We start from the raw sequence: 27,366 nt of genomic DNA on the forward strand, positions 1-27,366 counted from the left end.
ATACATAAAGGCTTGGCCTCCACAGCTGTCTATGGTAAAGAATTGCACATATTCACCACTCTCTGCCTAAAGAAATTTCTCCTCCTCTTCGTTCTAAAAAGGCGCCGTTCTATTCTGAGGCTGTGTTCCATCATAGGAAACATCCTCTCCACATCCACTCTATCAAGGACTTTCACCATTTGATAGGTTTCAGTTAGGTCACCCCTCATTCTTCTGAATTCTAGTGAATACAAGACCCAGAGCTATTAAACACACTTCATATGATAAGCCACTCAATCCTGGAATCACTTTTGTGAACCTCCTTTGAACCCTCTCCAGTTTCAGCACGTTCTTTCTAAGGGGCCAAAAATTGCACACAATACGCCATGAGAGGCCTAACCAGTGTTTTATAAAGTCTCAACATTACAACATTGCTTTTATATTTTAGTCCTCTTAAAATGAATGCTAACATTGCATTTGCCTTCCTCACCACAGACTCAACCTGCAAATTAACCTTTAGAGTATCCTGCACAAGGACTCCCAAGTCCCTTTGTGCCTCAGATTTTTTTGTATTTTCTCTCCATTTAGAAAATAGTCAACCCATTCATTTATTCTACCAAAGTGCCTGACCAGACACTTCCCAACACTATTCCATCTACCACTTCTTTGCCCATTCTCCTAATCCAAGTCCTTCGGGAGCTTCTCTACTTCCTCAAAGCAACCTGCCCCTCCAACTGTCTTCATATTGTCTGCAAACTTTGCAACAAAGTCATCAATTCCATCCAAATCATTGACACATAACATAAAAAAAATCACTCCCAACACAGAACCCTGTGCCCTGTAGAACACTACTAGTCACTGGCAGCCAACCAGAAGAGGCTCCCTTTATTCCCACTCTTTGCTTCCTGGCAATCAGCCACTGCTTTATCCATGCTAGAATCTTTCTGTAATACCATGGGCTTGTTGCTTGTTAAGCAGCCTCATGAGTGGCATCTTGTCAAAGACCTTCTGAAAATCGAAGTACGCAACATCAACCGACTCTCCTTTATTTATCGTGCTTGTTATTTCTTCAAAGAATTCCAACAGATTTGTCAGGCAAGATTTTCCCTTGAGGAATCCATGCTGACTACAGCCTTGTTTATCATGTGTCTCCAAGTATCCCGAGACCTCATCCTTAATAACTGACTCCAACATCTTCCCAACCACTGAGGTCAGATTAACTGGTCTATACTTTCCTTTCTTCTGTCTCTTTCCCTTCTTGAAGAGTGGAGTGATATTTGCAATTTTCCAGTCTTCCAGAACCATTCCCGAATCTAATGACTCTGGAAAAATTAACACTAATGCCTCCACAATCTCTTCAGCCACCTCCTTCAGAATCCTGGGGTGTACACCATCTGGTCCAGGCAACCCATCTTCAGACCATTTAGTTTCCCAAGAACTTTCTCTCTAGTACCAGTAACTTCACACACTTCATGACCCCTGACACCTGAAACTTCCACCATACTGCTGTCCTCATCCATAGTGAAGTGATGTGAACTACTCATTCAGTTCATCCACCATTTTCTTGTGCCCCATTACTACCTCCACAGCATCATTTTCCAGCAGTCCAATATCCACTCTCACCTTTTACACTTTATGTATCTGAAGAAACTTTTGGTATCCTCTTTAATATTATAGGCTTGCTTACTTCTGTATTCTATCTTTAACTTCTTAATGATTTTTTTAAAAGTTGTCTTCTGTTGGTTTTTAAAAACTTCCCGGTCCTCTAACTTCCCACTATTTTTTGCTCTGTTATATGCTCCCTCTTTGGCATTTTGGGTGGCTTTGAATTCTGTTAACCACTGTTGCGTCATCTTGCCTTTAGAAATCTCCTTCCTATTTGGGATGTATTTATCCCGTGCCTTCGGGATTGCTTCCAGAAATTCCAGCCATTGCTGCTCTGCCATCATTCCTGCCAGTGTTCTTTTCTAATCAATTCTGGCCAACTGCTTTCACATGTCTCTGTAACTCCCTTTATTCCACTGTAATATTGGGACATCTGACTTTATCATGTTATTGTTTAGGTGATTCTGTGTATTGGTTCTATATGCTTAGGTTGTAGATGCACCTGAATTTCCACCAACTTGACCTGACAAAATCAAAGCCATTCTGCTGGTTCCCATAAATACAACCGTTAATACAATGGCATTCTAACATTTGCGCACTATGCCTGACATCATACCGTCAAGTCTAGATACATCCACATCTACATCATCACTTGCCTCCATCCTTCCAAGACCCTAGAAGAGCCTAAACTGTACTGAAATATGCCTTTTGATTTTGTTTTTCTTTTTCATTCTGTATTTTCACTCTTTTTCTCTGTTACCTTTATGTGGGGAAAGGGGGTTTGATGTTTGATGTTTTTTCTTTGGATGAGTTGGTTCCATGGCTCTTCTTTGTTTTGTTACTGACTTTGAGGAAGGCAAATTTCAGAGTTGTATACTGCATACATACTTTGATAATAAATGTACTTTGTACATTCAGTTCATTTTATACCAATAGCAAAGTAACATTGAAGAAAATGGCACCATGGTACAACATCAGCCATAAAGTTAATGAATGGCCGAGCTGGCACACAGGACACTGGCAATTCTTACTCTTATTTCTTAGGTTCTTGTCTTAGCCTTCCAAGCTTGACATATAACATGAGCCTTCCATCACAATTCATCGTATCCAAAATCTGATCTTTAAGCTCGTCCTTCAGGTAAACGTAGACTTTGATAAATCTAAAAACTTCATTTTTATCTGTATTTCAATATCAGTCTCAGCAACCAATTTTCCAATGTCAGTGTTTCACCAAATTCCTCCATTCCTACATTCTTTTCTTCTGATTCACCCACCCTGACAAATTCTCCTTATAATACCTTCCATCTTGCAATTTAATTTTCCATCAGCAAAATCCACTACTTTTCAATTGCATCTGCACTTGTATCCTCTCTCTCGGTCTGCTTGATTTTGATGGGTCGCCTGTACTGATGTCCTGAAAATTAGTCATTGCCTCCAAGACCAGCTTATAATCAACAACTAAGAGATGGCAAGTGGCTTTCAGGAGAAAGTGAAAAAAAGAGAAGCTAATTGGAACATTTCTTATCTTTCCCATTTATAGCCATTTCTTTTGGTGCTAAGGCCTGGGAAAGCTGCATAAAGCCAACTTACAACTGGAAAAATTAGACTGAAAACATTTAGAAACCTACACGAGTATTAATCTGGTAGTTGAACAGAAATCCGGTAAAAGCAGTACCAGAAGGTGTAATGGTACAAGCTATTTATTTGCATATATGGAGATATGGACAAATTAGAGAGTAATTTACCACATACCATATGGTAAATATCAAAATATCAAATACCACATGGCAAGTATCAACCCGAATGGCACATTATTTACCATCTGCAAGATAAATAGAGATTTCTTCAAAAGATTTACATTTTATGACACTGATTATTCTCACAATTATAGCTGGTCGTCTGTCATATCCAACAATGACAAGAGGCTTGTGTGGGGGAGTTTTAAAGGAGAAAAGCCATTGCACTTGGACAATTCCGCTCTTTTGAACTTGACCATTATAAAGGTATTTAAACAGCAAATAGATTGTAAATTATTTAGATGGTACAGAGTAACCTTCTGGATTACTTCAGAAGCTATCACTTCTGGATTATCATTGCCTATTTGATTAACTTGTGGACGATATATTCACCATTGAATGAAGAGGATTGCAGGATGGACTTGTAGGACTCCAAAACACAAGACAGAACTAGATAACATTAACTTCTGCTTCAATCATGACTAAGAACTTCTGATAGTTAAATTCAACTCCAAAAAGGGTGGATAATCGGCAGGTTGAACTTGTTATCTGAATCTCCTTCCTTTAGAGCACTGCTGCATCACTTACACCTTGTTAACCTTGTTGACACTGCACTTTCTGTTCCAAATAGCTGCTTCTGCACAATCACCTTCATCAAGGGTAACTACATCAGTATCAACAAACATAGCATGGATTGTCAGTTTCCTGCTTCCAGCTTAGAGTATTACAAATAAAGTCACCATATTCAAGATCTACGAGGGGTGATTGATAAGTTCGTGGCCTAAGGTAGAAGGAGTCAATTTTAGAAAATCTAGCACATTTATTTTTCAACAAAGTCCCCTCCTACACTTACACACTTAGTCCAGTGGTTGTGGAGCATACGGATCTTGGACCTCCAGAAAGTGTCCACAGCAGGGGGGTGTTTGATAAGTTTCTGGCCTAAGGTAGGAGATGAGTTATACAGCTCTCGTTACATGCACATGCAGTTCAACTCTTTGAGTGATTATGCAGAAAGTTTGAAGTTAATAACTCAACAGGGGTGATTGATAAGTTCATGGCCTAAGATAGAAGGAGATGAGTTACTAACTTCAAACTTTCTGCATAATCACTCAAAGAATTGAACTGCATTTGCATGTAACAAGAGCTGTATAACTCATCTCCTACCTTAGGCCACGAACTTATAAATCACCCATGCTGTGGACACTTTCTGGAAGTCCATGATCTGTATGCTCCACGACCGCTGGACTAAGTGTGTAAATGTAGGAGGGGACTTTGTTGAAAAATAAATGTGCTAGGTTTTCTAAAATTGACTTCTTCTACCTTAGGCCATGAACTTATCAATCACCCCTTGTATATTAGTAACCAATCATTAAATTTCAAATGGTTTAAAAACAGAGGAACAACCATCCGCACTGAATCAAGCATTGCATATGTGCAAAGGTTTTAAACAATTCTTGAATTAAATTATTAACTAGAGTCAAAGTTGATTCCATATAATCCAAGTTGACTCATAAAATAGAGTAAATCAGTTTTCTCCAGGGTGTCCTTCACCAATGCCCTTATGCGGGTCAAGTGTTATTCTAGCTTCACTGAATAGCTTAAGTGTTAAAGCATTATCACAAAATAATGTCATACAGAAACCACTAATTTATCTACATTATTATTCAGATCAACTTAAGTGGCCATTATTATTTTGTACACCTGTAGACAACTTATAGAATAAGTAAATATTGAACCCACTGCTATTTGCTCCAAAACTTTCCTTATCTCATTCCATCCTCATACAGCTTAATATTTGTAAAGGGAATGCCTCCTGGGATCATTTGATATCAGGACTTCATCCACGAAACTCATTAATAAATTAATCGGCATACTTGAATTTTCCAACTCTCCCACCTATCTATTCTGACACAACAGCAGTGAGCAAAACAAAAAGGCATTCTGACCTGTATTAAACAGACAATTTTATTTCCAGAACAAGTTGTATTTGACATAGTCACTTCAGGTTGTCCCCCAGATGCCCTTTTGGTAAAAACTGAGCTAGATCATGATGGTTTCAGGTAATACAAACAATATTACAGTTTCACAATATTAAGATAATGCCTTGGGACAGCCGAGAAGAATGCTTTTTTAAATCTTAAATTCACCTAATAAAACAAAAGAGGACAAAGAAAAATGGGGGGGGGGGTAAATCAAGATTTTTACTTTGCTTTGCTCTTCAAAAACAGGCAAAAGATGTTTAAGGTTCAACTGCAGTGAAATTACTTCCATATTTTTCCTAGGCAAACACTGCAAACCCAAACATAGTCCCCAAACAATTCCATTCCACTAACCAGTATGCAACACACTAATAAATTGAAAATTCTCAAAATAATTATCCCATCAAGAAAACATGGATCCAGGAGAAACATTCAAAGCAACAGGAAAGAAAAACCATCTCATTGAGGGAATGAGGGAATAAAAAAAATTGCTGAAAATGCATAAGTATTAAAATCTTACACAAAAATGAACATTTTTGCTTTGATTGGTGTGAGACAGTGTGTACTGCACAGTGTAAATCTAAAGATAAAACTATATCAAATAAACAAGTCCATGCAGTCAGACAGCAAGTGGGTCATTCATGGTTAAAACTTATTTCCATGTACATTTTAAATGTATGATATAAATTTGTGACCTAATTATATTTCAAAAATAGTGTATTTCAATAACTAAATAAAAGTGTACATGATGTGAAATGATTGGAGGGGTAAAATAAATTGAAGTGGGAAAGGAATTTACATTTATCTTTTCATAGTCCATTTCCCTCCCCCAAACACCATCATACAGTGAAACATTCAAATATTACTATGAACTGCTCAAAATTCAATTAAATATGCTAAAGTTGGTTCGACTCTGCAAAATCTTTGAATTTGAAACCAGATTGTACAGCTAGATTCAAACAATTATGCCTGAACAGCTTGCATCAAGCGTGAACGTAAATGCATGCTGATCTCTCAACCTGCTTCAGGGGTGCAGTGCAGAGGAGGTCAAAAGTTTGTTTTTTTAAAAATTCAATTTCAACAAATAAAATTTAAAGAACTTTCATTAAAACTTAATTTAAAATCTATTTTTTCTAAACAAAAATGAACCGACATTGGACAGTTTCACATTTCAAACAATGTCCCAGTATTAAGTAAAAGAAAGAACAGCTAAGTAATTGCATATCAAAATATTCTCTTTTTCTTGTAATAGGAATCAGCATAATGACCACCCAGGCCTTGCGAGTGTTGGCCAACGTAGCTGCCATCAGGGCTCACTTCTGGGGAAGGTAGGAGGTAGGTAGATGCACGTTTCTGGCCAGTCACTGGAGACTTAAAGAGAAACAAGAGCTCAATCTCAAATTCAGGCAAAAATATGCGTCAATAGTGATAGCCACACTAGTTTTTCCATGGAAAATCAGAATATCAGATAAAGATACTCCAGCAAATGAATCATACGTAACAATAAACTATCAGCTTTGACCTTTGATCACTGTTATGACCAATGATGGTGTCAGCTGTGGAGAAAGATTAAAGGAGGAAAGAGTGTTTAAAGGTGAAGAGCAAACAAATTGTTTCCATTTCTAATCATTATATAATAACCTCCAATGAAATGGACATATCAAGACTCATTGAAGTAGTCTGAAATCACATCACCTTATCAAGGGTCAAACTATATTTCAAAACTCAAAGCACCAGAGTTCCGTAGATATCCATTGTTCCTCAGGACTCCCTCAAATTATAAGGGCAACTCAGCTATAAAGACCTTCATTGGAAAACTGACCCATTCTAAAGTAGAGGCTTCATTGCAGTTTTTCAATCAAAACAATGGCTCCAAGATTTCTGCAGTTTCTATTGAATTCTGACAGACTTCCATACTCTTAAATTGGGAATTCTACTGTTGAAGCTGCATCAGTTCAATCTGGTGGAAGTATAGGGAGCTGCTTAAAATGAGAGCAAATCAGCTATTGGAGGAAAAGGTAATACCCGAAGTTGAATATTTTAGGTGTTTTAAATAACTACACAATGATGTGGGGGGGGGGCGGGGAGGGAGTTGCATATAGTATACAACTTTTCTTTTAACTTTTACAAACACCAAGATGTGTAACCTTTTTAATTTCTATCTAGTCCAGAGCCCAGACAATAACTGAACTCAGGACTAAAGACGTGCACACAGATTTCATTGCCCAGTACTTTTTATATATGAACATGCAATGTTTAAGCTGAACCACTTTTACTTCATCGTAAAGAGAACAAATTTGTATACAATAATAAAAATGTCTGGTCAAGGTAATGTCAAGGTGCAAGGTCCATTGAGGTTATGGCTTAGAGATGCTTGTTTTTTTAAAAATTCATAGGGATATTCATTTTTAAATATATATCATGGAAAAGGCCCTTCCAGCCCTTTGAACAGCACTGCCCAGCAACTCCCATCAATCCTGATTGAACTCAACCTAATTATGAGACAATTTACAATGATCAATTAACCTACCTGGTACATTTTCAGGACATTGTGGGGTGTTAGGGGGTCAAATTAGGATTTAGGAACAGGGATGAGGGGGTGTTAGAGATTAGGGGTAGTAAATGGTAGTAGGAGTCCACGTCAGAGGTTGAAGACAAACAATCTCCGGGGGTCAGGCAGCAGGCACTGAGGATGAAGACCAGCGATCCCTATGGTCAAGGACTGTAGTTGGGAGGCCCCGAGGATGATGCTCAGGTCAGCAAGTCCTGGAGTCAGAGGTCTGTGCAAGACTAGAAATCCAAAGTCTCGTGATCAGCAAATCTTGGGGTTGATACTGGAGGCCAAAGTCAGCAAATTTGGAGATCAAAGCCTGAAGGTTGAAGCCTCTGTCAGCATATCTGGAGGTCGTAAGTCTGATGTCTGCAAGTCTGGGCAATGGACTGAAGGCTGGAGACCCAATTTTCTGCTAGTCTGAGTGCCCAAGGCCAAGGACTGCAGGTTGGAGACAGCATCAGTGTCTGAAATTTGTGGATGGTTAGGAAAGGGGTTTGATGCTGATGCAACATACATCAAAGTTGCTGGTGAACACAGCAGGCCAGGCAGCATCTCTAGGAAGAGGTACAGTCATTCCAAACCTATTCTAGTATCTGTCCCCCACTTTTCCTTCGCTACATCGACAACTGCATTGGCGCTGCTTCCTGCACACATGCTGAGCTCGTTGACTTCATTAACTTTGCCTCCAACTTTCACCCTGCCCTCAAGTTTACCTGGTCCATTTCCGACACCTCCCTCCCCTTTCTAGATCTTTCTGTCTCTATCTCTGGAGACAGCTTATCTACTGATGTCTACTATAAGCCTACTGACTCTCACAGCTATCTGGACTATTCCTCTTCTCACCTTGTCTCTTGCAAAAATGCCATCCCCTTCTCACAATTCCTCCGTCTCCGCCTCATCTGCTCTCAGGATGAGGCTTTTCATTCCAAGACGAGGGAGATGTCCTCCTTTTTTAAAGAAAGGAGCTTCCCTTCCTCCACCATCAACTCTGCTCTGAAATGCATCTCCCCCATTTCACGCACATCTGCTCTCACTCCATCCTCCCGTCACCCCACTAAGAATAGTGTTCCCCTGGTCCTCACCTACCACCCCACCAGCCTCCAGGTCCAACATATTATTCTCCATAACTTCCGCCACCTCCAACGGGATCCCACCACGAAGCACATCTTTCCCTCCCCCTACCCTCCGCTTTAAGCAGGGGTCACTCCCTACGCGATTCCCTTGTCCATTCACCCCCCCCCCCATCCCTCCCCACTGATCTCCCTCCTGGCACTTATCCTAGTAAGCGGAACAAGCGCTACACATGCCCTTACACTTCCTCCCTTACCACCATTCAGGGCCCCAGACAGTCCTTTCAGGTGAGGCAACACTTCACCTGTGAGTTGGCTGGGGTGATATACTGCGTCCAGTGCTCCCGATGTGGCCTTCTATATATTGGCGAGACCCGACGCAGACTGGGAGATTGTTTTGCTGAACACCTACGCTCTGTCTGCCAGAGAAAGCAGGATCTCCCAGTGGCCACCCATTTTAATTCCACATCCCATTCTGATATGTCTATACACGGCCTCCCCTACTGTAAAAATGAAGCCACACTCAGGCTGGAGAAACAACACCTTATATTCCGTCTGGGTAGCCTCCAACCTGATGGCATGAACATTGACTTCTCTAACTTCTGCTAATGCACCCCCCCGTACCCCATCCATTATTTATTTATATACACACATTCTTTCTCTCTCTCCTTTTTCTCCCTCTGTCCCTCTGACTATACCCCTTGCCCATCCTATGGGTTCCCCCCCCCCTTTTCCTTCTCCCTGGGCCTCCTGTCCCGTGATCCTCTCATATCCCTTTTGCCAATCACCTGTCCAGCTCTTAGCTCCATCCCTCCCCCTCCTGTCTTCTCCTATCATTTTGGATCTCCCCCTCCCCCTCCCATTTTCAAATCTCTTACTAGCTCTTCTTTCAGTTAGTCCTGACGAAGGGTCTCGGCCTGAAACGTCGACTGTACCTGTTCCTAAAGATGCTGCCTGGCCTGCTGCGTTCACCAGCAACTTTGATGTGTGTGGCTTGAATTTCCAGCATCTGCAGAATTCCTCGTGTGTTGTTTTGCTGATGTGATGTTTTGTTTTGTTGCTGTTATGTCATTCTGCTGACATAAGTGTGGCAACACTTACAGGCTACCCTCAACACATCCCTTGGTTATGTTAGCTATTAATGCAAATGACACATTGCACTTCAGTTCTTCTCAATGCAAACAACTGAGCCTCTGCTAGTTTATTACAAATTGCCAGCTATTTTGCTCATTGTCACACTAAAATTTTCAACTATTAACATTTTTCCCTACCCAGCAATTCCCTCACAATCAATTAAACTCTATTCTTTACGTCCTGCTTGGAATGCGGTACGAATTCTGGACAGGGAGTTGAATAATTGAATTGAATTGACTTTATTACTTACATCCTTCATATATACGAGGAGTAAAAATCTTTACGTTACATCTCCATTCAAATATGCAATTATAGCAATTAATAATAAATATTACTTACAACAGGATAGTCAGTATAAAATAGAAATACAGTTGCATCAGCATGAATTAAGCAGTCTGATGGCCTAGTGGAAGAAGCTGTCCTGGAGCCTGTTGGTCCTGGCTTTTATGCTGTGGTACCGTTTCCCGGATGGTAGCAGCTGAAACAGTTTGTGGTTGGGGCGACTCGAGTCTCCAATGATCCTTTGGGCCCTTTTTACACACCTGTCTTTGTAAATGTCCTGAATAGTGGGAAGTTCACATCTACAGATGCGCTGGGCTGTCTGCACCACTCTCTGCAGAGTCCTGCGATTGAGGGAAGTACAGTTCCCATACCAGGCGGTGATGCAGCCAGTCAGGATGCTCTCAGTTGTGCCCCTATAGAAAGTTCTTAGAATTTGGGGGCCATATCAAAATTCTTCAACGGTCTGAGGTGAAAGAGGTACTGTTGTTCCTTTTTCACCACACAGCCAGTATGTACAGACTATGTGAGATCCTCAGTGATGTTTATGCCAAGGAACTTAAAGTTGTTCACACTGTCAACCCCAGATCCATTGATATCTATAGGGGCTAGCCTGTCTCCATTCCTCCTGTAGTCCACAATCAGCTCCTTTGTTTTTGCGACGTTGAGGGAGAAGTTGCTTTCTTGACACCACTGTCAGGGTGATGACTTCCTCACTGTAGGCTGCCTCATTATTATCTGAGATTAGGCCAATCAGTGTAGTGTCGTCAGAAAACTTAATTAGCAGATTGGAGCTGTGGGTGGCAACACAGTCACGGGTATACAGAGAGTAAAGGAAGGGGCTTAAAGGAGGGGCACCTGTGTTGAGGGTCAGTGGGGTAGAGGTGAGGGAGCCCACTCTTACCACCTGCCGGCGACCAATACTGCACTGTTGATTACATATTTGCTCTTTTAGAAGCTTTAATTTTAGGAGTCAGTGTGATGACAAAGCAGCAAATGTTTCTGCCTCACAGCTCTGAGGATCTGTGTTTGATCCTGTCCTCAGATGCTATTTGTGTGGAGTTTGCTCTTTCTCTCCAACTCTTCATGACTGTGTGGTTTCTGCCAAATGCTTGTTACCTGCGACTTACCAAATACTTCCATGTCACTAATTTGCTGTGAGTAGTATAGTTAAGTAGGAAGAAAAACCAAATTTTCTGGATCATCCATGACTGATTGAAAAACAAGACAAAGATGACCTTCTTAAATTCTGAGACAGATAAGCAAAGCACCTATCTGAGATCTTCACCACCATATGTATTATGTATATGCAATCTATGTGTAAAGTTACATTTTTCTGTCTACTTGTACCTATTTATTATCTAGATACCATATGTAAATAAGAATAGGCTTTGATTCTCCTGGTTTGATAGCTTGCCCAAGACAAAATCACAGAAAAATACTATAAATCATCTTTAACACCATAAAATATTCCTGAATATTTTTCTAAATAATGACCAATAAATATAGTTAAGTACCTATACAGCATAATTCAATATACAAAAACCTTTAGAAGAAAATGGCAAAGGGAAAACAAAGAAATATTTTTGACATCAAAATAGCTAATTAGATTCTATCTATAATATCACTTCTCTTCAAAGGAAAAAGTCATATTTGTATTTATGAAACAATTTTTTAACAGAAAAACTTATTGTAAATGTTGAAATATAGTTAGGTTACTATTATGCAGAAAACCAGGCAGCTAAATTGTACATTGCAAGTTCACACCACATCATTGTGATAAAGACCACATCATCCATTTTATTGATGTTGACGGAGTGATGACTGTGACAATTCTTTCATACATTATTTTGACAAAATAAAATACAAATACAGCAAAGAAAGAGGGGCAGATGTTTCATTTGAATGATCAAGTTATTGCTGGCATTGTGTTACTTAAGCACTATTATTACACAAATCCATTGCAACCTGAACAGAAAGCATAACTTTATTCTCCCTACATGGTACTTAAACGAGCAATAAAAAATCTATATTTAAATTCTTAGACCAGTCAACTGAAATGGATTTGACTGTTACCTTGATATTATTCATTATGTTTCCCAAAGGTGCTGGACCCAGGATTCCATCCCCTCGGGTAAGTGATTGTTGTGCTGAAGATGGAGGATCCTGCTAAGGAGAGAAAAAAATCAGATGTTTCTATATAAAAGCCAGGAGACAAGGTTTAAAAAGAAGGGGTCATCCAACCCTGTTTCTTATTCTATCTTCCACCTCCATCCTTTCCAGTCCTGAGGAAATGTCTCAGCCCAAAACATCAACTGTTTATTCCTCTCCATAGGTGCTACCTGAGTTCCTTTAGCAATTTGTTTTCCCCATATCACTACTTTTGCATCCAATTTTTATTGTAATAAAACAAGAACACTGTTAGCTTTCTTAATCACTTAATCTACCTGCATTAGTCTATTTTTGCAAAACATGCACTAATCCCAAAACCTCTCTGCAATCTCTTATTTAAAAATACCTTTCTATATTTCCCATTCCCCCCCCCCCCACCTCCATCATATAACAATTACAGCACGGAAACAGGCCATCTCAGCCCTTCTAGTCCATGCTGAACTCTTACTTTCACCTAGTCCCACCGACCTGCACCCAGCCCATAACCCTCCATTCCTTTCCTGTCCATATAGCTGTCCAATTTAACTTCAAACGACAACATCGAACCTGCCTCAACCACTTCTGCTGGAAGCTCGTTCCACACAGCTACCACTCTCTGAGTAAAGAAGTTCCCCCTCATGTTACCCCTAAACTTTTGCCCTTTAACTCTCAACTCGTGTCCTCTTGTTTGAATCTCTCCCACTCTCAATGGAAAAAGCCTATCCATGTCAACTCTATCTATCCCCCTCATAATTTTAAATACCCCCATCAAGTCCCCCCTTAACCTTCTACATTCCTAAGAATAAAGACCCAACTTGTTCAACCTTTCTCTGTAACTGAGGTGATGAAACCCAGGTAACATTCTAGTAAATCTCCTCTGTACTCTCTCTATTTTGTTGACATCTTTCCCATAATTCGGTGACCAAAACTGTACACAACACTCCAAATTTGGCCTTACCAATGCCTTGTACAATTTCAATATTACATCCCAACTCCTATACTCAATGCTCTGACTCACAAAGGCCAGCATACCAAAAGCTTTCTCCACCACCCCATCCACATGAGATTCCACCTTCAGGGATCCATGCACCATTATTCCCAGATCCCTCTGTTCTACTGCATTTTTCAATGCCCTACCATTTACCATGTATATCCTATTTTGATTACTCCTACCAAAATGCAGCACCTCACATTTATCAGCATTAAACATGTCCATACCTTAGAAATTACTAGGCATACCTATAGCCCTCTATTTTACTAAGCTCCATGTACCTATCTAAAAGTATCTTAAAAGACTCTATCGTATCCACCTCCACCACTGTTGCCGGCAGTGCATTCCATGCACCCACCACTCTATGAGTAAAAAAACTTACCCCTGACATCTCCTCTGTACCTACTCCCCAGCACCTTAAACCTGTGTCCTCTCGTGGCAACCATTTCAGCCCTGGGAAAAAGCCTCTGACTATCCACACGATCAATGCCTCTCATCATCTTATACACCTCTATCAGGTCACCTCTCATCTTTCACAATATTTCATTTGGTGGATCACCATCCACTCACTTAACCCATCTTTCTCTTTGTGACATCTTCATAATTTTGCTGTCCTTTGTCTTATCAGTAAACTTATCAACTGTATCACTGCAGCTTAAGTTCCTTCAAATCATTTATGAAAATAGAATAAGTTGAAGCCCCAGTATTGATCCCTATGGTCTATCGTTCAATAAATTTTTCCAACCCAAAAAAGACAAAATTCCAAACCCAGTCTTTTTCTATTAGTGATCCAATTTTCCATTCGTGCCTATATGTTACATCACAAATCACTTGCTTTTATCTTCCAACAAAGTTTGATGCAACACGTTACCAAAAACCTAAAAATACATGAAGCACAAAGGAGCTCCAATAAATTAGTCATACACAATTTCCTTTCAAAAAAGGCTTGCTGCATTTAACCAAGTAATGGCCTGCTACAGTACCTTTGAACAATCACTTTGAACATCTCCCCCTCACCCAGGGAATTTTGGCAAGTTTAAAATAATATCAACTATTACTTTTGAGACCTTTGGATGAATCTATCATAATCCAGGGAATTATTAGTTAAATCCTTGAAGAAATCAGCAAGTACCATTTCCCTAGATAATGTAATTTTTGCTTTCTACTTTTTCCGCAATTTACTATAGGTCCACAATCCCTTATCCGAAATCCTTGGGGCCAGTTGCATTTCAGAATTTTTTGGATTTCAGACCCCGCCCCCCCCAATACCAAAAAACACATATCCTCAAGTCCCTTATTTAACCTGTATCAGTGCGGTGAACTTTAGGACCGGGCGGTGCACCAAACGTATGCACATCCTCCTGTATACTTTAAATCATCTCTAGATTACTTATAATACCTAATACAATGTAAAAGTAAATGCTATGTAAAGAATTGTTATACTGTATTGTTTAGGGAATAATGACAAGAAGAAATGTTATTTCCAACAAAAACATTCAATAAAACATAAAAATATACAGCTTCAAACGAACCGAATCAAACACATGGTAAATGACCTATTAGAATAAATGTCGAACATCATTGTCACTGTCACTATAAAACTTCAGTAACTTGTCTTTCTGTTTATTTAAATTATATACAGTGGTAGTTCTGACACTATTTTCTTCAGTAAGACGCCGCATAGACACACCACCATCAAGCTTCTGCAATAACTCCACTTTCTGCGTTATTGATAATGATAGATGCTTCCTTCTCTTTTTCTCATTGTTACCCATAGGGGTATCTGCAGCTCTTTTTGACATTTTCACAGTGAAATTAAACACGAAGTCAACAGTGAACACAAGATGTCAGCTAACAGCAAATGCACATGTAACCAGTACGAGTGCTGTCTGGTGACCTCTGCTAGTGCTGCCACGTCACACCTGAGTGACGTCAGCTGTTGGTGAAAAAAACTTCGGTTTTCAGAGCTTTTTGGATTTCAGAATTTTGGATAAAGGAATGTGCACCTGTACTAGATTTGGGATGTTACTTATAAATAATTGTGAAAAGGATCCAAGTACTCATTTTATTGATTTTTGGTCTCCTTGATTTGTATCATTCCCCTGATGCATTTTCTAAAATTAACTTTTAAAAGTTATATAGAAACACTTTTTTGACATTACTTGATAGCTTTGTCTTGTACAAACAAGAGAAAATCTGCAGATGCTGGAAATCAAGCAACACACACAAAATGCTGGAGGAACTCAGCAAGCCAGGCAGCATCTATGAAAAAAAGTACAGTCAACATTTTGGGGCGAGACCTTTTGGCAGGACTGTAGAAAAAAGCTGAGGAGTAGATTTAAAAGGTGGGGGGAGGGGAGAGAGAAACACAAGGTGATAGGTGAAACCTGAAACCTGAAACGGGAGGGGTGAAGTAAAGAGCTGGGAAGTTGATTGGTGAAAAAGATACAGGGCTGGAGAAGTGGGGGGTGGGGTAAGTCTGATAGAAGAGGACAGAGGCCATGCAGCCATGAAATAAAGAAAAGTGGGTGAGCAGCACAAGAGGGAGGCAATGGGCAGACAGGAGATAAGAGGATGGATGAGGAAAAAGAGAAATCCTACAATAGTAACATACTGTATGTCTACTATATGACAGTATACATCGTTTACAAAGCACACCTCCCCCCCAAAAAAAACGTGTAAAGGCTATCAAATTGACTATTTGGCAAAAGTTATAAACAAATGAAATTTCCTAACTATTTCCAGACAAAAAAAACTCTTTATTTTATGAAAGACCAGATAAAATTCAGAACCTCAGGTTCAATCTCCTCTTTCCAGTGGAAATGAGTAAAGCAGAAAGACATGACTGACATCGATAAGCTACCAAGTGAACATGTTTTTATACATAGACCAGTTCTTTGCAGTTTTGCAAGATCCAATGTGACCATAAAGGCCAATACAAGACCTGCAGACTCTGGCACAGCTACTGTGAGAAGTGGTGTGGACCTTGCACTATTTACACTGAGGCTCTGTGTATTCCCTATGAATGCTACATCTCCACTTTGAGTGGTCAAAGAGCAGAAATGACATGCAGATTAAGTCATATTCATCGTCAAACACTGTGAGAAGCCAATTAAAGTAGGCTCTGGAAATGAATTAACTGGCAGATAGCAGAAAGGTTCCTCTGTTACCATCACAATTAAACTTCAAACTCTCGAATGTGGCCAAAAGTTACAGCTCTGGAGTTACTAGGCACATCCTCCTCTTCCCAGATGTAGGTGAAGTGGTGAACTCCAAATTAACCGACTGCCAAACTTTAGAACATCAGCTCAAGGTCTCTTATTTTACCATTTGGCATAAGGACTCTGTCTTGGTAAGGTGATGCTGAGGATTAACCAAACAGTTTGCTGCAGGACCAAATCGAGAATGCTCATGTCAACATCACAGTTTGAGTCTTTCAAACTGTTGCTCACAGCAGGAAGTGACTATCTCTGCCTATGATAGTTCATCATTAGGGTTAGTAAAATGATTTTCAATAGATGAATTGAAAGTACTTTTAGATAAGAACACGTTCATAATTTGCAAACAGAATTAGCCACAAAGCAAGGAGATGCAGGGATTTAATTTAAAATAACATCTGTATAATGCTCAAATCAAATCCTCTGAGTAATTTCCAATAATGCAAAACCCCAACTTGTGCATTTAACATCCCAGCTCTTCTCTGTATCAAATCAGTTTATTTATTTACTGACTCACAAACAAAAAGTCATTTTTGCATGGCACTTCCTGGTTTGTACTCTGCAATCAGAATTCATTTTGTGGATTGCTGTTTTACTGTTACTGTGCATGTTAGGAGGCCACATTAATGAACATAGAGATATAACCTATATATATTATCTATATTGGTTCACATAATGTGAATCTTACTGGGATTTGTTTCCCCTATTTTCATTCTCATTTGCCCATGAGGTGCGATAGCTATAAGCAAACATTTTGTAATGCTGCAGCTCAAGTTGCAAAGACACTTGTGCACTGCCATAAAAAAATTTTGACCTAGTAACGATGAAGATAGTGAAATATTTTCAAATGAAAATGGTGAATATTTTAATGAGGGGCTTGTGCGCATTGCTGTTCCCATGTGCTTTCCCACACTTATCCTACCAGGTGTTCAAAATTGTGTGTTTGTGTGGTGCTGGCAAAGCAGTTCTGACGTGAGCAAGCATCTAGCGTTCCTTCTCATAATAGTGTGGGTTTTTAAGTTGTCTCAAGAGTATAGGGAAAGGCTGAATTAACCAATTTGTTGCAATCTTTTGTGTATGCATTTTCAAAATCATTACTAATCTTCATTTACTCCCTCTTCAGATTTTGTGCTTCTCGTCTGCCAATCCTGATTAGCATTGCCCAAATGTGATCAAAAGGAATTCAACTTCCAAATAAATATACGTATACAGCTATGTGGAATTACTTTTTTTCCCCCAATCAGGAAACAAACTTTAAATGGGAAAGTCTGTACACTTACAACATCAAAAGATATCTGAACCAATGTTAAATTCTGGTTTATTCCTTTATCTTACCATATAAATTTTGCTTGTATGTACACTTCTAGGAAAGTTGGACTGTCTCTCAGTGTAATATGAAGGCATCACTTGTACAGCCATGCCATAATCCACATCTGCATTTGTAGATATATGCTGAAAGGAAAGGTAATTGTCAATTCTTGAAATTAGCCTCTTTTTTTAAAAAAAAGGAAGGAAAAGGCATCACTTACATTGTGAAAGAGCTTAAGCAAAACTTTCTACCTTCTCTCACTGTACTACAGCAAATTGCTATGAAAAAACCTTACAACAGTTTTCATGAGTTGGATAATTACTTACTACACTCAATTACCACTTTATTAGTTACACCTGCTCATTAATGCAAATATCTAATCAGCCATGATTAAGAGGCTTGGTTGTTGTTCAGACGAAACATCCAGAAAGGGGAAGAAATGTGATCTAAGTAACTTTGACCATGGAATAACTGTTGCTGCCATACAGGGTGGTTTGAGTATCTCAGAAACTGCTGATCTCTTGGGATTTTCACCAACAACAGTCTCTAAATATACAGAGAATTGTGTGGGTGACAATGCCTTGTTCATGACAGAGGTCTGAGGAGAAAGGGCAGACTGGTTCAAGCTGACAGGAAGGTGACAGTAACACATATAGTAATGCATTACAACAGTGGTTGCAAAGTGCAACAAGTCGAACCTTGAAGTAGATGAGCTACAGCAACAGAAGACTACACCAGATTCTACTCCTGTATCGAATAAAGTGGCCACTGAGTATATATTAAGTATGTCCAACAATCTCAATTTCTTAATACACTTAACACTGAATCTCAATCGCAACAGGCTTTCTGAATAAAGTTTACACTCTGTAAAAGACAGTTGCATTTCTACAATCTGCCCTCTGCTGAAAAAAATTCACTTTATTTCACATACACAGCAAACAGCAGTGACTAAAACAGAAATATGCCAGACATGCAAAGACATATGAGAAGGGAATGGGCTACTCAATTCCCCTACCCATTTACTAAATAGCAGATTTGAGTGCAACCTCTTTTTTTTAATCATTGCCTTCTGCTGGTAACCATTCACTCATCTATTTATCAGGAATCCAACTCTGTCTTAACATTCAAATACACTGCTTCTGCCAACATTCAGAAAGTGATTTTATCTACTCAGGACCTTCAGAGATAAAGATACCCCAGAAAAAAATTACATATTTTCCCCATTTATTTGCTCTACCGGGATGAAACTTTTTAGATTTTAATGATGATTGTGAATTTCAGAGTTCTGCAATCCCTCACCATTTAGATTTTATGCTGCCAGACCTTTCTTGCCAATTATTTTCCACATTCTACTTCATTAGCCAGATATCTGCCCACTCATTTAACTCATCTACATACCTTAGCTTTCTCCTCCTCATTGACACTGAAGGTAGGGCTGTCCATCAAGTTACTCCTATGACCAATTGTTTAATTTCCACAATTACATACAAATTGTGCGTTAGGGCTGAAATTTTGACCTGTTTATTCATTAAGACCACTTAACTCTGTCTATCAAAAGCAGCTTTCACGTGGCTAGCATGCACTGTGCCTTGTAGATTACCAATTTAGGACATTGTTTTACATGTATAAGTGCAGCTCCGGAATAATGGCTACAGCAAAGGCCAAAGCTCTGGAGAATTTTGCTCCAGAATTGAGCCGCACCTTTAGATGCATTTTTCAGTACAAATAGAGTACTGGCATCTATTCAATTTGTTTGGCTTTTTTTTTTGTTTTAGTATACAGAACAAATGCAATTTGGCCAGATATTGTTTTACAGCCTACTCTCAAATCTTGAAAATAATAAAAGGTGCCTTGAGTATTAAAGAGTATGAATTAGCAATTGTCTGCTATAGTGGCACATCTCTAGCCCTCATGACTGATTTTCAGACCAAAACTGTAAAACAAACACAAACTCCTGAGGGGAGTGGTGATAATTACTGTGCCTGAAATAAAAGCAGCGATAAGGAGCTCAAGTAAATTTGATCACAGGAAGATTCAAAATATTTGCATTAGCTGCAGTTGAACCTAGCAGAAAGGAGAATAGCCATATCCTCTAGCAACCAATCAGCTTAGCTCTAGAATATTCCCTCTAAGCAAAAGGACATTATAGCTGGAGGATTCAATGGTGAAATTCTAGAACAAGTTACCACTAGAAAGGAAGATGCCTTAGATGGCTTAAAGGCAGATACACCTTTGGAGGCTGATGCAATGTATTCCAGGCTTCAACAGGAGATGAACGAGGACAGTGCAACAGTTCTGACGGTTTTAATTCTTCACTGGTCACAAGCGAGTTGTCAGAGAAGTCAGGGACAGCAAATGTGGAACTTTTATTCAAGAAAGCAGCTGGAAGAAACAATTAGAGATATGTGCAGTTCTGACTGCCGCACCTTAGGAGAATGGGGAGTGATATTTATCAGGATGTTGCCAGGAATGAGTGTTTCAATTATGGATGAAAGAAGCCATGCTTATTTCTTTTGGAATGGAAAAAAGTACAGGTACAGTTATCTGACTAAGGGATACAAATTTGAATATGAAATTACAAAAGAGAAAATATGACTGAAATATGAGCATGATTAGATACTGGATCATGCCAAGTGTCTTCCCATGGCAAAGGTACATAAAATCAGAGGAAACAGGTTTAAGGGATTGGAGACTGTAAGGGGAACTGAAGCAGTACTTTTTTCTATCCACAGTGCCATTGATTCTATAAAGCGTTACACAAGTGGTGCTGATGGAAACAGGTATTTCCACAAAATTTTAGCAATAAATTTACACCAATTGGCAAGGTGTAGAACATCACAGATCAAGTGCTAGAAAGTGGGTCTAGCAACAGGTGAGGTCCCAGAGGACTTAAGAGTAGCCAATGCTGTTCCTTTGTTCAAGAAGGGAAATAGGGATAAGCAGGCATTTGATGAGGTCCTTCATGGATCAGACATAATTAAGTAAAAAGATGGGCAAGTGTTATATCGCAAGTAACTCACCCCATAATTCCACAAATACTTACACTACCTATGAAGCACAGAAATGTGACAGAATACTCTCCATTTAACAAGCTGAGTACATTTCAACACTCAAATAGCTCAGCTCCATTCTGCAAAAATCAGCCCAATTATTTGGATTGCCATCAACATACTAGGAATTACAGTTGGTCAGAAACTCAGCTGGGCAAGCTACATAAACACTATGGCTTTGAGGACAGATCAAAATCCAGAATACTTTGGTAAGTAACCTGCCTCCCAAACTTTTCCATCATTTACGTGCACATCAAGAGGGTGAGGCAACATTCTCCAACTTACTGGATGAATGCAGCTCAAATAACACTCAAGTTACTCAACACAATCTGAAACAAACCAGCCCCTCTTGTTGGACCTTATTCATTCTAAGCAGTACATATTGGCAGTAAAGCTGTCTGCAATTACCCACCTACATTACTCTGACAGGACCTGCCAAAGCCACAATTATAATAAAGGAGGACAAAACCAGTATGCATTTGGAAACAAAACCAATACTTGTACATTTTCCTCCACATCAACCCAACTAAGAAATATACATCTAGATTTACAATATAAATATATACTTCCTTCATTGCAAGTCCATAACGTGTGAACATCAAATAAAGTGAACAGTGCAAGATCAGAAGCGATCAACCAACATTCAGCCACTCATATCTATTCAGAATGTTCAGCTACAGGCATCCTGAATGCTCATTGTAGACACCATGCTCCAGGCCAAGGTGCTTTCAATATGGCACATGGACCAGAAAACTGCATAAGGACAGTGGCTGTTGCGCGTGCTTCACAATAAACTCATCGCAGTATTTGTATATAGCGGTCTTGTCTTCCTCTTGTTCTCCCAACCTGGAACATCGAATGGCTAAATGCCAACTGTTCTACTTACTGAGAGAGTTCTCCACCATGATCGTGCTGTTTACATACCGCCTAAGGCAGATGTCAAGCAAGCACTTAATGTATTGAGTGCCGTGATTAACAAACAAGAAACTGCCTACCCCGATGCCTTTCTCAGCTTTCAGGGACTCCAGTAAGGCCAGCCTGAAGAAATCTCTGTCCAACTATCATCAGTGCAACACCTACAGCACCAGAGGACCCAACACAAACGACCACTGGTACACTGACATCAAGAAGGCCTACCAAATTTCAACCATCATCCGCATTTCGGGAATTCTGACCATCTGGCCGTCCTTCTATCCACATATAGGTAGAGACTCAAGAGCAATGCACCTGACACAAGTACAACAAAGAGGTGGTATTCATGACTGACAATCCTGAAAAGTAGCAAAGATCCTGGTATGACTTCAAGAAAACCATCTGAGATGCAAAGTGGTAAATCCAGACTAAACTTGAACCACAGAGGGGTGTGAAACAGCTATGGCAGGGCTTGAATGCCATCACCTCCTACAAAGGAAAAACAGGCACAATACAGTGGCTATGAAAAGTATTCAACCCCCTTGGAAGCTTTCATATTATACTGTTTTACAACATTGAATCACAGGGGATCTAATTTGGCTTTTGTTTTACCTTTGTTGTTCTTAAGCCATTCCTGTGTAGCTTTGGTTTTATGCTTGGGGTCATTGTCTTGCTGGGTAAACAAATCTCCCAAGTCACAGTTCTCTTGCAAACTGCATCAGGTTTTCCTCCAGGATTTTCCTGTATTTTGCTGCATTCATTTTACCCTCTACCTTCACAAGCCTACCACGGCCTGCTGCAGTGAAGCATCCCCACAGCATGCCACAGTCACCACCACCATGCTTCACGGCAGAGATGGTTGTTTTTGATGATGTGCGATGTTTGGCTCATCCCAAACATAGTGTTTAGTCTGGCCAAAGAGTTCAGTTTTGCTTTCATCAGACCATTGAACCTTCTTCCAGCTGACTTCAGAGAGACTTTTGCCATGTCTTCTGGCAAACTCAAGCTGAAATTTCATGTGACCTTCCCCCACCCCCCAACAGTGGCTTTCTCTTTGCCACTCTCACATAAAACTGCAACTGGTGAAGCACCAGGGCAACAGCTGTTGTATGCACAGTCTCTCCTGTCTCAGCCACTGGAGCTTGTAACTCCTCTAGAGTTGTTATAGGTCTCTTGGTGAACTCCCCCACTCATCCCCTTCTTGCATAGTCACTCAATTTTTGAGCATGTCTGTTCTAGACAGATTTACATGTGTGCCATATTCTTTCTATTTCTTGATAATTACCTTAAATGTAATCCAAGGGATAACAGGGACTTGGAAATTTTCTTGTATCCATCTCCTGACCTGTGCTTTTCAATAACCTTTTCATAGAGTTGCTTGGAGTGCTCTTTTGTCTTCATGGTGTAGTTTTGGTCAGGATATTGACTCACCAACAGTTGGACCTTCCAGATACAGGTGTATTTTACTACAGTTAATTGCAACACCTTGACTGCACACAGGTCTCCAAAAACAGACCTTAATTTAACTAATTATGTAACCTCTAAAACCAATTAGCTGCACCAGTGATGATCTGGTGTGTCATATTAAAGGGGGTGAATACTGATACAATCAAGTATTTTGTGTTTTATATTTGTAATTAATTTAGATCACTTTATAGAGATCTGTTTTCACTTTGACATAAGTTTTTTTGTTGATTAGTGTCAAAAAAAGCCAAATTAAATCCACTGTGATTCAATGTTGTAAAACAATAAAACATGAAAATTTCCAAGGGGGTTGAATTCTTTTTATAGTCACTGTACAGGAGTGTACTTATAAAGGGGCCACAGAAATGGAACTTGGTGAAGTCTCCTGCTGCTGTAGCCCATCAACTTCAAAATTTACTTGTTGTGCATTCAGAAATACTCTTCTGCACACCATTGTTGTAATGCGTGGTTATTTGAGTTCCTGTCAGCTTGAACCAGTCTGCCTCTGACCTCTCTCAGTAACAAAGCAATTTTGCCCACAGAACTGCCACTCACTGGATGTTTTATGTTTTGTGTACAAGTCTCTGTAAACTCTAGAGACTGTTGAGTGTAAAAATTCCCAGAGATCAGCAATTTCAGAAGTCCTCAAACCACCCCGTCTGGCAGCAACAATCATTTCATGATCAGTCACTTAGATCACATTTCTTCCCCATTCTGATGTTTGGTCTGGACAACTGAACCTCTTGAGTTGTTGCACGTGATTGGCTGATGAGATATCTGCATTAACGAACAGGTGTACAGATGTATCTAATAAAGTGGCCACAGACTGTATACACACTTTGATAATAAATTTTACTTTGACCTACTTTGATCTCAATTTTCTTAGACTTTGACGCCTTACTTTGAAAAGTGTTCAGAAAAGATCATCCCTGCATTTACCCTGTCAAGCCCCATAATAATTGTTTCAATGAGCACATCTCTCATCTTAAATTTGAATTTAGAATGAGTATGCTTGGTTTCTCAACGTAAGAATCAATTTAGTGAATGTCAATGGCAATTAGTCTATCATAAATCTATCTTATTCATTTTTTGCTTAAATTACATCCAATTATAGCAATACTCAAACAATGCAAACTCCTTAATGACCAATAAAATTATGGTATTGAGCTTAACATGAATCGCTCAGCACTGCAGATGGACCTTATATTCCGCCTGTCCTATTTCCAAAGAATTAGACACTGCAACATCCCCTAGGTCATAGGACGGTATCTTACCAAGTAATTTACAACATTTCAATGGTCACAAAATATTATAACATTAAGTAGTTCTGAACCATCATTCATTTATGTAGTGCCAAGCACCCCATCTTTCAGAAATTAATTTGTTATAAACAGCTGCCAATCTAAAAACAGCACAAGTAAACTGCACTACATACAAAATATAATAAAAGGCTTTTTAAATATATGTATAGCAACACACACCCAATCCTGGAGGAACTCCACAGGCTAGGCAGCACCTATGGAAAAGAGTAAATTGTTGATGTTTTGGACTGAGACCCTTCATCAGGACTGGAAAGAAAGAAAAGTCAGAGTAAGAAGATGAGGGGGCGGGGAAGAAGTACAAGGTGGCAGGTGATAGGTGAAACTGGGAGCGGGGAAGGTGAATCAAAGAGCTGGGAAGTTGATTGGTGAAAGTTTTAAAGGGCTTAAGGGGTAGGAGCACCAGATGGGTTGATGGACAGGTAAGGAAGTAAGATGAGAGAGGGAAATAGGAATGGTGAAGGGGGCAAGGCATTACTGGATGTTGAAGGAAACTATGTTCATGCCATCTGGTTGGAGGCTACCTGGATGCAATATTATGTATTGCTCCTCCAATCTGAATGTGGCCTCATCGTGGCAGTACAGGAGGCCATGCATGGACTGATATCTCGGAATGTCAGGAATAATGAACAATGAACAAAAATGAATAATGTTTACTCATTTCCATAGATCCTGCCTGGCCTGCTGAGATCCTCCAGCATTCTGTGTGTGTTCCTTTGGACTTCCAGCATTCTGCAGATCTTCTCTTGAAATATATACATTGATTTATATTCTGTGCACTTGCATAAGCATTCTAATTACAACCCCATTAGTCCAATCAGGAGTCGAACTGCTTTTGAGACTACAGTAACCGCAAACCTGATCAATAATACCAAAAATTCTCCAAACATTAAAATTTAGCGGAAATGCTAGTTTGCATAATAACTGGATAACACACTCAATATTCCCTAATCCTACAGATGAAAAAGACAAAGATACACCATTTGATTTTTAGATATTTAACAAAAATGAGTATATAGTACACCATTTAAAAAAACAATGAAAATTCACTTGGAAAATGCACACAAAGATAAAAACTAAATATCTTCAGCTTTAAAAACACCTCTCTGGAGAATAAATAAAACATGGTTGAGCTAAGCTGACTTGGAGTTGCAAAATGTGATTAACATGCACAATGTAAAATACCCAGCTGAAAAGAGGAATTGATCAAGTGACAGGGACATAGTACCAAACTTGGATAATTAAAATTGAAAAGCAGGAATGGCAGCAATTATCTTTGCATTTAGAATCTGTTCATATTTTATTGGCTTGAATTAGACATTAGGAAGTTATTCAAGGGAACTCTGAGAAATATTTCACTAATATCATATAGCAAATTATATATGAAATATAAGCAATTGGTAAGCTTCTGACAAAAGTAGAAACTGAGCAATACATAGTGATAGATTATAGTTGCTGCATATTCAGTTGCTTACCTGGTTATGGAATGCTTCAAGAGGAGCAAATGATGTCTTAACAAAAGTTGGTGCTGGTACCTAAACAGCAAAAATATAATATCTTAAAAAAATTAAGGTAAAACTTATCCAGTGAAGAAATAATAAATTATGATAAGACAGAAATGAATGGGAGTGTCTTTTCAATGGGAAGAGGCTAAAGGACAAAAGGTGAAAATTTAAATCAAAGTAAAAGCTCCTGACCCTTAAACTCAGTGCCTCGACTAATAAACAAAAACATGATATATGCCATCTTTAACCACCCCACCCCCTCAACTTGTGCAACCACTTTCAGGGAGCTATGGAATTGCACCAAAGTCCCTCTGTTAAGGATGAAGTTATGTTCAGTAGGTGAACATAAGCCACAAGCAGCACATTTTATTATCATGAAGGATTCATAACTAATTTTCTTAATAATATAGAGGTTATTGATCAAAGAAATTTTGGGACATTACAAATTGGCTACACACAACTTACGAAAATGCTAAAGTGCCAAAAAGAGAATATTATCTTTTGCTACAGTGGACACTTCCATCCCAGTCAAACACATTGCCGACAGTCTCCATTTCAACTCATGCATGAATACATCACATCTTATGAACGATTGAGTTTTTCAAGGAGATGACAAAGGTGAATAATGAAAGTAGAGCAGTGGATGTTGTTTAGGGACTTTTGTAAGGCATTCCCCAATGTTCCACAAGGCAGGCTGATCCACAAAATTAAGATGCTCAAGATCTATGGTGACTTGGCATTTGAATTCAAAATTGCCTTGCCCATAACAGATAGTTGTCGATGAGTTGCATTCTGGCTGGAGATCTGTGACTTAATGTGTTCCACAGGAATCCATACTGGGGTCTCTGTTGATGTACATACAGGTTTCCCCCACCATCCGAAGGTAGAGTGTTCCTATGAAACAGTTCATAAGCCGGAATGTCGTAAAGCAAAGAAGCGATCACCATTTATTTATATGGGAAAAATTTGAGCGTTCGCAGACCCAAATATAACCAACCAAATCATGCCAAATAACACATAAAACTTAAAATAACAGTAACATATAGTAAAATCAGGAATGATATGATGAATACACATCCTATATAAAGTAGAAATACTTTTCCACAATCAT

General features: G+C 39.3%; 1 protein-coding gene across 7 annotated transcripts in view; it reads right to left on the minus strand.

The window, feature by feature from the left end:
* raver2 (ribonucleoprotein, PTB-binding 2) overlaps positions 1-27,366 on the minus strand; it is a 179,018-nt gene that overhangs the window by 32,185 nt on the left and 119,467 nt on the right. For 3 of the 7 annotated variants that reach the window (XM_072273887.1, XM_072273890.1, XM_072273885.1), the window contains 4 exons: positions 26,226-26,285; positions 18,032-18,148; positions 12,413-12,505; positions 5,272-6,670 (listed from right to left, as the gene is read on the minus strand). In XM_072273887.1, coding sequence (XP_072129988.1) covers positions 6,524-6,670; positions 12,413-12,505; positions 18,032-18,148; positions 26,226-26,285 — 417 coding nt within the window. In that variant the 3' untranslated portion in view covers positions 5,272-6,523. Of the gene's footprint in view, positions 1-5,271; positions 6,671-12,412; positions 12,506-18,031; positions 18,149-26,225; positions 26,286-27,366 lie in introns of those variants that run through there. The other 4 variants (XR_011888030.1, XR_011888029.1, XM_072273888.1 and 1 more) reach the window with 2 other exon arrangements.

Source organism: Mobula birostris, chromosome 12, assembly GCF_030028105.1.
Source record: "Mobula birostris isolate sMobBir1 chromosome 12, sMobBir1.hap1, whole genome shotgun sequence".
Taxonomy (NCBI): Eukaryota; Metazoa; Chordata; class Chondrichthyes; order Myliobatiformes; family Myliobatidae; genus Mobula; species Mobula birostris.